The sequence below is a fragment of the Plasmodium inui genome (assembly GCF_000524495.1).
Source record: "Plasmodium inui San Antonio 1 unplaced genomic scaffold supercont1.10, whole genome shotgun sequence".
In the NCBI taxonomy this organism is placed as follows: domain Eukaryota; phylum Apicomplexa; class Aconoidasida; order Haemosporida; family Plasmodiidae; genus Plasmodium; species Plasmodium inui.
This window is the reverse complement of record NW_008481844.1, coordinates 138860-152738: the sequence shown is the minus strand read 5'-3', so window position 1 is coordinate 152738 and position 13879 is coordinate 138860. Positions and strand designations below refer to the sequence as shown.

At 47.7% G+C, this 13879-nt stretch overlaps 4 protein-coding genes across 4 annotated transcripts in view; 1 reads left to right on the top strand and 3 right to left on the bottom strand.

Annotated features, from left to right (window-relative positions):
- Positions 1–120: 120 nt before the first annotated feature.
- Positions 121–2499, bottom strand: C922_02740 (hypothetical protein; the record flags this gene model as incomplete). The annotated part of the gene is made up of 1 exon (XM_008818339.1): positions 121–2499. One exon carries the CDS (start codon positions 2497–2499, stop codon positions 121–123), a length of 2379 nt encoding a protein of 792 aa, XP_008816561.1.
- Positions 2500–4187: 1688 nt separating this feature from the next.
- C922_02739 (hypothetical protein) lies at positions 4188–6209 on the bottom strand (the record flags this gene model as incomplete). The annotated part of the gene is made up of 9 exons (XM_008818338.1): positions 4188–4294; positions 4384–4471; positions 4595–4630; positions 4755–4850; positions 5061–5122; positions 5379–5501; positions 5637–5758; positions 5953–6011; positions 6147–6209. 9 exons carry the CDS (start codon positions 6207–6209, stop codon positions 4188–4190), a joined length of 756 nt encoding a protein of 251 aa, XP_008816560.1.
- Positions 6210–7725: 1516 nt separating this feature from the next.
- Positions 7726–12495, top strand: C922_02738 (hypothetical protein; the record flags this gene model as incomplete). Its single annotated transcript, XM_008818337.1, has 1 exon — positions 7726–12495. The coding sequence occupies one exon, from the start codon at positions 7726–7728 to the stop codon at positions 12493–12495; it is 4770 nt and encodes a 1589-aa protein (XP_008816559.1).
- Positions 12496–12893: 398 nt separating this feature from the next.
- Positions 12894–13879, bottom strand: part of C922_02737 (hypothetical protein) — a gene marked incomplete at both ends in the record, with an annotated part of 3037 nt that continues 2051 nt past the window's right edge. The window contains 2 exons of the mRNA XM_008818336.1: positions 12894–12974; positions 13096–13879. Of these exons, the coding sequence (XP_008816558.1) occupies positions 12894–12974; positions 13096–13879 (865 nt within the window). The remainder of the gene's footprint in view (positions 12975–13095) is intronic.

The following is a 13879-nucleotide window of genomic DNA, read 5'->3' as shown; positions in this document are numbered from 1 at the left end:
GATGGTGATTCGTTGGGAGGTGCTCATCCGTTGGGAGGTGCTCATCCGTTGGGAGGTGCCCCCTGCCGGGAGCTTCTCACCTGTTGGTAGCCGCTCCTCCTCTGACGCGCCGCTCTCCCGTCACAGAATCAACTCGTCGAGGGGGATCTTCAGATCCCTGGCGATGCTGCGGATGGTCTCCTCGGGGACCTGAATAGCCAACTTCGTATAAGGGTCAAGCGACTCGTACGAAACAGAATTTGCACTCTCCGAAAAGATATTATTTCCGAGAGAGGAAAAATTGTTGGTTGAGTTTAGCAGCGCACTGCCACAGTAGCCACTCCACTGCACTCCATTCATTAAGCTGTTCCGGACCAAGCAAGACATATTGTTTGCAGAACAGAAGCTGATAAATCCGAGCTGAATGAGGGTATTTATTTGGTGACAGATAAGGCTGTTGAGTGTTAACTTCTCATTGAAGAAGCACACAAGGAGGCAATCTGTTAAGCATATCCATCGAATGAAGGTGAAATTTTTTGGAATGGCCTGACCAATTAAGGTTAAAATGGATTCATTTTTACTCCTTCCCTTTCTCTTCTTGGGTAGGGTAAAGGCACCCCCCTTTACAGTGGCATTGAAGAAGCGTTTATCCGTTAGGGGTAAATTTCTTGACGCAAGATATGCCCCCACAAGTAGAATTCTTGAATAGAACGATAAGTCGATTTTGTTTTTCAAATTATTTTCATTCAAGAAAACAGAATCGATTAGCTCGAATGTAAAATGGCTAGCATGGTTGTAGGTAGCCACTCGAATATGTGTGTCTATGTTCCTTTGTAGAGCGTTCATATTTTCTACAATTGGTTCTAAGGTTCCCTCTAGGATGGGTTTTATGAAGAGAGGCCACATGTGGGCACATATAAAAAGAAGCTCGTGAAAATCGCTCTTATAATCTTTATAGGACACATTAATGATGTAGTCGACGTATCTACACCAGATGTCGCAAATGACTTCGTTATCCAGAATGACGTCGTTCCTTTTGATGAGAAACTCCTTTTTGTTTTCCTTCACACAGTAGATTTTCAAATCCTTATCGTTGTATGTGAGTAGCGATTCGAAACACATGGTGTTGTAACGCCGGTAGAGAATATTTTTGCACATGTCCGCTGTGTAAGAGTCAAACCACACCGTTGGGGGTTGAGGTAGACCATCAAAGATTTCGTCCGGCAATGGGGAGCGATTGATTAGGATGATGCAGAGGCCTCTCGTCGTCTTGTTCGCTTTGGTCATGTCGTTATATGGGCCACGAATATATTCGTGGATTCTTGTCAAGGCGTAAAATAAATCTGGGTGAGTTCTCACCAAATACCGCACGTTATCCAGAATGATCACCACAGATCGGTCGTACAAATTGTCTTTCTGGAGATGCTGATTTGGAGGTGTCATCCCGTTTAGCGGATCCTCCGATGCGTTTACACCGCCGACGCCACCTCTGTTTTGCTTCCCCCCCTGGCGGCGTTTCTTCCCTGGAGTGGCATCCCCCCCACCCCTGCCGTCCTCGGGCCGAAAGGACAACAGCTTATGAAGAACATTAAAAAAGACATCCGTGTTGGACACATGATTTGGAACTAACTTGGTCGGATCATGCGTATAATTTGTGAAGCCATTTGACTGCTTATATTCTTGAAATTCATGCAACAGATTTGTGCTCAGCTCCTTAAGTATCGTGTGATAAATGACATTCTTTGCGGATTTACCAGATTGATACAGAGCCATGAGGCAGTTAACATACGCGAACGGGACGTTCTTTAGCTTGACGAAGCTTTTGACGACTTTTGTTTTTCCCATGCCTGGTAGGCCTAACACCTGAATGACCGAAATGGGATCCCTTAGATCTCCCAGTAGGTTTACCAATCGGTGCAGTTGCACTTCCCTTTCGAATCCGAACATCTTCAGACACGTTATGTATGCCAGCAGCGTGTCGTGGGGGATGGCGGGGATGAGCTCTCTGAAGTATTCCTGATCGATCATTTCGTTCAGCTCTGCGTCATAGAGGTCATCTCCGGGGTCGTGAGAGCCGTTCCAATCGAGCGATGCGTGAGAAGCATTGGACGTGTTGGACACTCCGTCATTCTCGTGCGGTATTGCACCATCCTTTTGCGACCCCCTCTTTGCCTCGTCCTCCTCCTCCGCCTCCTCATCGTAGTCGCTCTCCTCCGTGTACTCATCATTCGTTTCCTCCTCTGCGTAATTCTTGCCCCCTGGTTCGCAATCCTGTTCATTTTTTTGAAGCCCCGTAATGCTCATCTGGACTGGTCCATCCCTTTGGACCTGGCCTGCGTGCCTCCGTCCGCCGCTGCAATTGGCAGAAGTATCACAGTCGGCATCACCTTCACCATCATCGTCGTCGCTGCCACTCCGCCTCTGCTTCTTCGGAGAGCTAAACCCATAAATGCACTCCTGCGCTGTCTCGTTGCAGTCGTCGGAGTTTATTTCACTTTCGTTGTTCGCCAGCTTATGCATCGTGTTGTCAGATAGTATGCTTCTGTGGTGAGCAGCGTGGAACGATAAAACCCTGGGTTGTCGGTCTACCCATCCTCTTCCCGCAGAAGACAGGCAAAGGGAGGGCGAAACAGACACGGGAAATACACACGGAAAGAGTTCCCCCCACGGAAAACACTACTGATGATAAAAAAAATAAAATAAAAATAAACAGATCGACCACTCGTGTGCTTCAAAACGCTCTACGCGGAGTACGAATTGTATGTACACATAATTGGCCCAAGATGTGACGCTGCAGATTGGCCAAAAGGAAAAAAAGAGAAATAAAAAAAAAGCCCATACGTTTTAAATGAGCCAAATAAATCAAATCAAAACGGAAGTGTAACGTGTGAATAATAAAAAAAAAAAAAATTACATGGGCATCCCATAAATGACACAATGTGCGTGTGCTTCAGTGGTGAACGAATGCTCTCATTAGGAACAAATGTGAATGGAGGGGGCATTACTAATTAAAAAGGAAGGCATGGTTAAGCAGCCGATCGGGTGGCCGTGCCAAGAGAGTGAAAAATGAAACCGTAATGTGGAAGGGAAAATAAATTCCCCTCTTTTGAAAAGGCGGAAGGAAACGGAACACGCGTGGAAACTCAACGCACGAAAAAAAAAAAAAAAAAAAAAAAAAAAAACATTACATACATACGCATAACGCTTATGTGCACATTACAATTGCGTCAAGGCGGACACGGCAACTTGCAGATAGGAGTAGCTCCCCCACTCATGGGTACAAGAGCATCACCAAAATAGGGAAAACATGTGAAGTGGATTGCAAAGGGGCCCTTTTCCTTTTCCCTTGACACAAGCCCGAGGGATCACCATGTGGAGTTAAACGTTGTAGATGACCAGTGTGCAATACACGCCAGGCCTTGCGCACACCCGAGTGGACACACACGAACATACACGCGCGGAGAAAAAATTCACACTGAGCCGCACACGGTAAAGGGGACTCGCCTTTCTTTGAGAAGAGTTTTTTTCCCGCGTCGCTGCCATCAAGGGAGTATCTTTTCACCCTCCGCAGTGGCAAGAATAGCTTGTGCTGTGATTAGAAGTGATTCAAGCGTTTTCCGTGAAGGGGTAGAGCCAAGTAGGCAAAGTTGCAAGAAAGGGATGCCCCAAATCACAGACACAAGGAGGTGTACCCCGCGTTGAGACAAGCATATCGGTATAAAAAAAAAGTAAAAACAAAGCAAAAAAAAAAATCAAACTTAAATTCAAATTATTACGTTTGAGTGGCGCGAATGCGCCCGCGTATACAACGCATGACAAGTGGAAATGCCTCGACTGGGTGAAGAATCGCCCGTCCAGGGGTGCACGCGCGGGGTAGCCGAGTTGGCATATGCACACATCTGTTCATGCGCACCTGTAGATACCAATTAGTGCTTTCGTAATTGTACTGACGCAGTTGCGCTTACACAATTGTATGTTTCTTTTTAATTTTTTTTTTTTCCCTCAATGGAATTTTCTCGTGAGGAAAAATCCGAGTGCGCAGTTCCATCGACGGGGAGAAACCTGGGAAGGAGGTGCAACGGAGAGGATTGTATCAGAGGAGAGCGACCCTCTGCAGGGTAGTTCAATTGGCGACACATACACGTATGTATGCATGTAAATCTGGATGCACATGTGCATATTTTTTTTTTTTTTTTTTTCTTCCCCTTTTAATCGCCTTCGTACCAGAGGCATCCGAATGGCTGGCCAAACACATCCAGAAGTGACTCTCGGAAGGGCCTCATTTCTCTGCGTTGGTTCTTCAGGTACTCTATCCCTGCGTGGATGGGGCAGCGGTGCCAGTGTGCATCCACGCTAAGACACTTCTACGTTGACACAGTTCTACTCTCCCTCCGCTGCACATACCTGTCGTGTTCGTCCTAATCGCGACGTACTGATCGATCAACATGACGAACGAGAAGACCCCGAAAAGGAGGGAGCCGAAGGTATTCACCTGGAAGGGGAAACAAAGAAAAGGGGGGGAGGTACTTCACATCAGGCCAATCCACCTATGCACATACATACGTACAACTGCACAAAAGGTGAAAACTCTTTGGCGTAGAAACGCAAGGCATACCAGGATGAGGAAGAGGTCTGTTTTGCTGTGTATGCACTGAAAGAAGGGGGGAAAAAGATGTGAATTTTTGAGTAGGCGGTATAATAAAGTCCAAGCGCGCTACAAATATGCCTTGCGCACAGAGACTGCGATCATATTTTTAAGCGTCCTCGTGTCGTACCATCCTGTCCGTGTTCAATCTTGGGTTCGTCCGAACACACGAGATCAGTTTGTACATAACGATGAAGCCGCAATTGGTGCACATGAGCAGGGTGTACTGCCGTGTCCAGCCATGCACATGAAAAAAAAAAAAAAAAATTAACAAATTAGCTAGCTGACCAATTAGTCGAATGGCACTCATAAAGGGATACAAAAGGAACGTTTCTTAAGCGACATAACCCACTTAGCATTTTTCTGCCTCGTTTTTTTTTTTTTTTTTTGCGCATTTCGTGTGTGCATTCTCCAGCTCGACATTTTGGGGACTTACGAAATTGAGGAGGATAAAGAATTTCTGGTTGTGCTGTCCGACGCAGCCATTTATCCAAATGCCTTGAAGGAAGATAGCGAGGCGGGGGGGGGAATGAAAAAGGCGAACAATAAGATGAACGAGATAGCTAATGTTGTAGCTAGTGCATGTGTGTGTCCACAGCTTGATCTTATATCTACGCCAACGCGTACGTAGTTCCCTTCCATTTGAGTTGAAAGCTACAGTTCTGACGCTATCACCTTCTCGGGGTTTCACACGGCCAGACACTGTAGCATGTCGCGTTAGTAGAACGCCGCTCCAGCGTCGCTCTCCCCCTACAGTGGTGATCCATTTTAATGATGCAGCGGTTGCAAACAGAGCAGTGGTGAGACCTCTTTTCCTTTAACAAGTTGCACTTCACGCACATGTCATCGTGACCCTGCAGGTCGTCGATTCCTTCCCCTAGTAATGAACGGAAGAACGGAGAAAATGAGATGATATGCATACATGTACAGGTGACTTTTACATGAATGAAAAAAAGAAGGGGTGGCCACCAGACAAAGGCACATTGAAAATGGCACATCGCAGACAGCACACCTGTCTTTTGGGGCACCCCTGTTAACACCCCCGGGTTTTTAATGAGGCATTTGACGTGGCACCACAAAGTCATAAGTGCGCAGAACCAGAAGGAGGCATGCAAGGACACCCGTCCTTTTGCTCTGACATAGGGGGGGAAAAATAAGGAGCACAGAATTTGAAAAAAAGAAAGAAAAAACGATGTGATGGATCAATGCGGTGGAACGATGCGGACATGTGTGAGTCCTCTGTGTGTGCGATTCTTTCGGAGTTGTCTCATATACTGTGTCTCCTGTTTGCCCCCCTTGTCGGGCTCGGGACAAAGATTCGTGTTTACGAAAAAGTTGAGATGAACTTGGAGCAGAGGTACATGGACTGCAGAATTAGGGCGTATGTCTGTTGAACGGGGCGGAGGAGGGAACGATGCTCTGTGGGGCAGTTTGAACGCTGCGTCGTTGACACGTTGGGTGACGTGCTGTTCGAAACGTTGGCTAAGCACCACTCTGGGGACCATTTGCCCCCTCCCCCTACCAGGAAGACGAAGAAGGACCTATAAAACGCCAAAAGAATGGCCCCCATGTTTAGGGGTTTCATTCTGTGGGATGGCTCTCATAAGAAGAAAAAAAAAGGGGAGGCACAGAGTTGGAGGCAAGCGACGATCATATATCCCCCTGTGTGGATCCTGTGGTGTGTACATTATGAGTAGTTTGACGATGCTGAGGAGTTTCTTTTAAGAAATTTTTATGTTCTTTTTTTTTTTTTTTTTTTCTCTCTCTTGCCATTCCGATTTGATGAAATGAAGGGTAAATCTTTGACGCGAGGAAGGAGCGACCGTTTTGTATGCACACTTGGGAAGAAAAGTGGCGAGGCAAAATATTCACAAAAAGAGGGTCTCCAGGACAGAGTCCTTGGGACAAAGTGTTTCCCACTCTGAGTGATGCGAACGCCACTTTAAACTGACCCCATCTTGGGTGCAACCCACACAGGGATTACAAAATAGTTATTGCGGGTCAAACGGGTCAATGTCCCAAAGTGGTTCCTAACCGAATGTTGTGAAAGAGGAAAAAAAAAAAAAATTGCAAAGTGGGGAGAGACCCACGTATGGATACACATATGTGTTTTTACATAAGAGGGGTTATATGCAACTGTGCGACGTCTTATGTGATGGCCTCGTGTTTGCCTTTTTAGAGGGAACATTGAAGGGGGATTGAGGAAGGAAAATAAATCCCCCACCCTCTGCCCGATTAGCGTCCCCATTTTTCAATATGGTCTGTTCAGCTGTGCACATTGGACAGCAAAATTTGTAGACCCTTTCGAGGTCCAGAATAATTTTTTTTTTTTTTTTTTTTTTAACATCTCAGCTTACAATTGGTGAGTCACCCCCCCATGGCTACTTAAACTGTGCACACACACACACACTGTGGAGGCCGTTGTGTTGTGTATCTACTCATGAGGGGGGGAATTCCCCCCCACCCCCTTTCTTCACATATGTGTAATGGTTAATCCTCATTCCGCTTTGCACATCCAGCGGTATGTACATCATATCTATGAATCCGCGGTCATGCCTACTGAACGTTCACTTAGATAAGATTCCCCCTCCCCGGAAAAAAAAAAAAACTACGTTAAATTGTGAAGGGTAGAAATGAAAAAAGGAAAAAATTACCTAGCTAAGTCATCACAGCGATTGGCAGGACGCAGGGTAGGCTTCCTCAGTCAATTCAAAGCGATTCATTCCATCTCTACACACACGCATATGCTCCGGTGATACGGTGGAGAGAAAAAAAAAAAAGAAGTGAGGGGTGGTCTACTACGAGGTGTAATAAAGGACAAAGCAGCCTTTTTCCTATTATTCCTATTTCTGCTTATTCTTTTTTGTTTTTTTTTTTTTTTTTCTTTCCCCTCGTGCGGCTTCCTTGCCCCGTTTGTTGAAAAAAGAAGGAGTATCCATCATTAGGGGTTACGTTCCCCGATGAACATACCCCGTTGGTCAACCAACCATACCTCCACTTAATCCCATTGTCAGCTCCTAATTGGAGGGAGCTCTCCTCCCACAATAGACAAGATAAGCAACTCCCAGTAGGTGCTATATAACCCCGTTGTAAATCCACCAATGGACAAAGCAGATGGGTATACGACGCAACGTCCAAATGTGGCTGAATCGGGGAAAAACCCAATTGGTGAAGGTGAAAAAGGAGCTTCTTCCTTCTGTGAGTTACACATGGAGGGGATGGTTCCAGATAGATTGAACGAACATGTTACAGGAGTTGCCAATTTTGCGAAAGAGGATAATATACCCCAAGGTGGAGAAACTCCCACGTTAGTAGTCCACCAAGATGGTGACACATTCGAATTGACCTCACCTGTCCCTCTGCACAAGAGTGACACAGAATCTTCGGGGGAAAATGAACGGAAGGAACCCGAGGGAGAGGTAGACAATGAGGAGTACCTCTACGTAAGCGAACATCTTAGGATAAAAAAAGACAAACAGATCTTTGTGAGCACCGCTCTGAATGATTACATAAACGAACACCTGAATTTCTTCAGCTCATGCGAGGAGAAATTTTTTCGGAACGAAAATGGAGAGGCAGAGAGGTTTATGGAGATTGGATTAAATCTCAAGTATTTGAGGTATAGGGACCGAATGAAGAGGAGGAAAAGGCGGCTCGTCAGAAGGGGGGGACGAGAAGCTTCCACTGCTGGCGCTTCCACTGCTGGTACCTACACTGCTGCTATTTCCACAGTGGAGGCTACTACGGGGGAAAAATCCCCCCACCGCAACGGCACCTCATCCGACAGCAGCAGCCTCTTTTCCAATTCCTCTTCGGAAGAGGACCCCTCCGACAACAGCCCCTGCACGTCGGACGAGGACATCCTGGAGAAGCTGCATTTTGATAAGGAGTCTCTACGTACAATGAAAAAGTTAGAGCGATCGAAGAACGCCTATTTTAAATACCTCAGCGATCTGTGTATAAAGCACGACATGATGAGTCGCTTCAATCTTCCCTACTTGGAGCGAGTGAAACGAGCCATTAGGAAGTCTCCCTCGGCATATAAAGGGAGAAGGGACAGGTCTGATGCATCCATAGAGGCGATACAGATCTTTCTAGAGAATGAAGAAAATGCCAGGATGATCGCACTAAGTCAGAAGAGGCTTCGATCTGATGTGGTTAACTCGATGTTCGGTTTTCACATCATCAGTGATACTCACCCGATGAAGCTTCCCATTAAGAGTGTCAATCGGTTGTGTGCGGGAGAAGCCAGGTCGAGCATGATCAAATCGGGAATCACCACGTCGGGAATCATCACGTCTACCTCCACCCCCTTTGCATACAAATCTCTGCAGAGTACAAAACGTGTGGGGCCCGCCAAGCAAAGCGGCAATGCCTCGCATGGGGAGGGGGGAACCAAGCGGAGGAGGCGACAAGGTTGGACGAAGGGGTACTCTCAGAGGAATAGAAGCCCCATGGGGGGAGGCAACCTTGCGGGGAGGAACCACCTGAATGAATACATAAAGAAGGTGCAGAGCAATTCCAAACTGCACAATGAAGTGGGAACTATCAAAGAATACATTTTACTTTCTAACTGGAATGAGCTGAGAAGACACCATCACACCGTGAGGGTGGTGTCCGACCAACGAAGGAGCAACGCCCATATGCTTGCCAATGAATGCTACAATCAAATGAAGTTAATCGAGAAGAAGAGGAAAATAATAATCGAGAGGGAAGAAAAGGAACGTTTGAGATTGCTCAAGGAAAATGATATGGATGCTTACATGAATCTGCTAAGAAAGACAAAAAACAAACGGCTGCAGGAAATGCTAGACGTGACGGAAGAGTTCTTAACTAATATGTCATCATGTGTGCTGTGCCAGAAGAAGGACAATCCATTTGATGTACCATCTCGGGATGAACCCTCATCAATCGGTTCGAATGAAATGGATTCAACGCATCATTCGAACAGTGCGAACATTGCTATGAAGTCTAATTACAAAGATGCAAGGGAGAAGTACCTTCTTGTGTCCCACTCGGTTAGAGAGAAAGTGGTACAGCCGTCGATCTTGATCGGAGGAACCTTAATGAAGTACCAACTGGAGGGGTTAGAATGGCTCATCTCCCTGTACAATAACAATTTACATGGCATTCTGGCAGACGAGATGGGTCTGGGGAAAACAATCCAAACGATTAGTCTGTTTGCTTACCTGAAGGAGTTTAAATGGGGAGGAATATCCTCTGGGAATGAGGCACCTCCTGGTGTGGGGGGACACAAACAACCGAAGAATCTGATCATAGTTCCTTTGTCGACATTGCCAAATTGGACGAGCGAATTCGAAGCGTGGTGTCCCGCCCTCAAGGTCATCACTTACAAAGGAACGAAATGTGAAAGGAAGGGACTAGCAAAACAGCTGCTCGAATCAGAATATGATATCTGCCTGACCACCTTCGATTTTGCTATCAAGGAAAAGGCACTTCTCCTAAAAATATTCTGGACCTACATAGTAGTGGATGAAGGACACAGAATGAAGAACTGCAAATCGAGATTCCATCTCATTTTAAAAGATTTTAAAAGCAAGCAGAGGGTATTGCTGACCGGAACCCCTCTACAGAACAATCTGTCTGAGTTATGGTCCCTCCTGAACTTCCTCTTGCCAAAGATCTTCTCCTCCTGTGAGGATTTCGAGCGATGGTTTATCCGACCATTACATAATGATAAGGAGTTACAAGACGTGGTCATCACAGAGGAGGAACAGCTTCTAATTATAAATAGACTACACAGCGTCCTTCTCCCCTTCATGCTGAGGAGAGTGAAGAAAGACGTGTTGAAGTCACTACCGAAGAAGTACGAGTACAATGTACACATAGATCTGTCTCTGTACCAGAAAATGCTTTACCGGCAGATGGAGATGAAGGGGTTCACTCAAATTAATAAGAATGGCTCCATTAGCAACAAGTCTTGTCAGAACATGGTGATGCAACTGAGGAAGGTCGTGAATCATCCGTATCTCTTCCTCGAAGAATATAACATCGATGAGTACCTAATCAAGTGCAGTGGCAAATTTGAGGTTCTCGACAGGATGCTGCCAAAGTTGCTCAAATTTCGTCACAAGACATTGATTTTCTCCCAAATGACGAAGCTGATGGATATTCTATGCGATTATTTGGACTACCGGGGACACCGCTTCCATCGCCTCGATGGGAACATCGGTCTTCAGGAGAGGAGGAAGATGATCGAGACGTTCAACCGGGTTGGCACAGATGGAACGGATGTCGCGGATGAGCCGGATGGTGTAAATGGAGAGGTGACTTGCGCCCCAGTTAGCGAAGCGGGTGTAGACCAGACCGGGGAAGCCACAGAAACTAGCTACTCCGGGGGAGACCCGGCCCATTCGGCTGAGGGTGACCCCCTGGACGAGCCAAACGGGGGCCACGACGAAACCATGATTTTCATGCTGTCTACCCGTTCTGGGAGTCTGGGCCTGAATCTCCAGACAGCGGACACAGTGATCATCTTCGACAGCGACTTTAATCCGCACCAAGACATACAAGCCATGTGTAGGTGTCATCGAATTGGACAAAAGAACGTCGTCAAGGTCTTCCGATTCATCACTCTCTCAGGAGTGGAAGAGCTCATTTTCCAGAAGGCGCAGGATAAATTAACCATCAACGACAAGGTCATACAGGCAGGTCTATTTAACAGAATATACAGTGATGAGGACAGGAAGGAGAAGCTGAAGAATATCTTCCAGAGGAGCCAGAAGGGACAAGTGACGCTCCAGTCAACCAACCCACTGTTACTCAACTACTACATGGAGAGGTCAGATGTGGAGTTAAAGTATTTTCTCAAATTCGATGAGAGGTACTTCGGCTCGGAGTTCTACACCCATCTGGAAAGCCTCAATCGGGAGAAGCCCGACGTGGCGCAGTTCACGTATATGAGTGAGGACGAGGGGGAGGAAAGCGGCAGACAGGGAAGCGGAGAAGTGGGGAGCGGCGAAGTGGGGATCGGCAAAATGGGAATCGGCGACGTGGGACGCGGCAAAGTGGAAAGCGGAAAAGTGGAAAGCGGAAAAGTGCCTCCCGATGAACCGCGGATAGGAGAAGCACCGTCCTGGGCGGAAGAACGCAGCGCCATTTTGAAGGAGGAAAACCAAAGCGAAATCGAGAAGGTTTTAATAAAAAGTAAGAAGCTTGTAAACGGGGACGAACTTCCGTCGTATCTCTTTTACGATGACACAGACGACGGGATCGAGGTGGAGTTCAAGAGGACGCGCAGGCAAATTAACGTGCACCTCATGGACGAGGAGAATCTGTCCAACGTGGAGTTTCTGCAGCTAATCGGTTCAGGGGTGGACGCGGAAGAGGGAGCGAAAGAGGGAGCGAAAGATGAAGCGAGAGGGGAAGCCCTACACAGCGACGGGGTGAAAGAGCGGGAGATAATTGAAAAGGCGAAGGGTGAAGGCGCAGGGAATGACCCGACGAACGGCGACTCGATAAATGGGGACCCCGCAAATGGCGATCCGCTAAATGACGACCCCGCGAATGGCGACCCAACGAACGGTGACCCAACGGACGGTGACCCAAAGAACGGCGACCCGCCAAATGACAACCCGGCCAATGAGAGACAGCTAAATGACGACCCGCTAGATGACGACTCCCCAGGCGCACGAACCCCCCTGGGTGCGCACACCACCGAGCGACCGCACAGGAGAAGCAGCCGCTACAACTTTAGACGCTCGGGGACCACGGAGCAGACGCACAGCACCAGAAATGGGCGGACTAGCGAGGGAAGGAGCCCCTCTCCACAGAGAGGCAAAAGGAAATCCAGCAGCCCTGGTGAGGTACGTCTAAATCAGGACAAGAAGAGAAGGAAAAGTAGGGGGTAGCATAAAGAAGCATAGGGTAGCGGCTGAGACAGGAGGCGGTTGGCACAAGACGTGGTTGGCACAAGACGTGGTTGGCTTCTTCCGGCTGGTCACCTCCAGAACACCCTTCGGATCAGCCAGCATATGCGCCAAAAAAAAAGTGCCTCTTAACTGTGTGATGAATTATTTTTTTTTTTAACAGACCGCTTTTTCTATTCTTCCCATTTTGGATGATTTCATTTTAGAACTGTGATCTTTGTCACTGGGCATCTGTTGAGGAATGATATGCGTGTGGAGGGAGGTGATGGAGATTCTTATGGATGGCGGTGATGGAGATTCCTATGGATGGCGGTGATGGAGATTCCTATGGATGGCGGTGGTTGTGGACATGCCCCTTCGTCTTCACGGGGGACATCACGTTAGCAGGGCTTCCTCCCGAGGCATATGTCCACTTGGAAGGGGTGATGGACGAACTCGCTTAGGATTTCGCCTTGGGGATGCTGCAAAAAGGGGGACGTAAAGGGAAGGGGTAAGCGGCGAGAGTACATGTTTGGATAACACGGAAGGACGTTACATGACGGATGCACCGCTGATGCTCTCCTGTTCCGCTTCTTTCCCTACCACGTGCGCCAGGATGGACATGACCTGTTTGTGGAGTCTCGACGAGGAAGTGACCCTCTGATTGTTCAAGCTCCTCTGCGCACTCAGGGAAGAATCGATGTAGGAGGAGCACAGCGCATATGTCCTGTGCAGCAGGGATAGCTGTGTAAGGGTTAGCTCGTTGAGTCGGGATGACAGGCATGGGTGAGGCGGACCATCTTCAAGACAACCATTCGGGTGCTCCTCCGCCAGGTGAAGCAGTACAATCTGTATTGCCAAAAGGATGTTTCGCGCGTTGGCTAGGTTTTCGAAGTAGTTGCTTTCATGCTGAGTCTGTTTCTTCATGGGGTGTTCACCAAATGGGGGATCCCTTCTTCCTCCGTTTCCATTTGGTATGTTGTTCTTTTGTAGGGGGGTTTGCCTTGGGGGGCCCCTCTCAGGGGCATTTGTCCAGGCCCCCGTAGTGGTCACTGTATTGTATGTTATGGCGAGGTGTGGGTGATTTGTCTCTCCGTGTGAGTCTCCACGGTGGTTACGCTGTCCTCCAACTGGAGAAGTCACTCGGGTAGGGCAATTCTCCTGCACACTCTTCTGTTGGTTAGGGGGTGCGGCTCCACCTGGCATGGGGACATTGTACAGGCAAGCGGTTTCTCCTCCTTTGTTGGAGCTCAACTGATCCGTCTCGTCGAGAATGACCTCGAGTTCGCAATTTGGTTGAGTTAATTCTACGAAGGGGATTATCTCTTCTTTCATTTCCTCACAGGTCGGAATGGGTACCTTTGCAATTTGATTCTGAAGGTGCTGC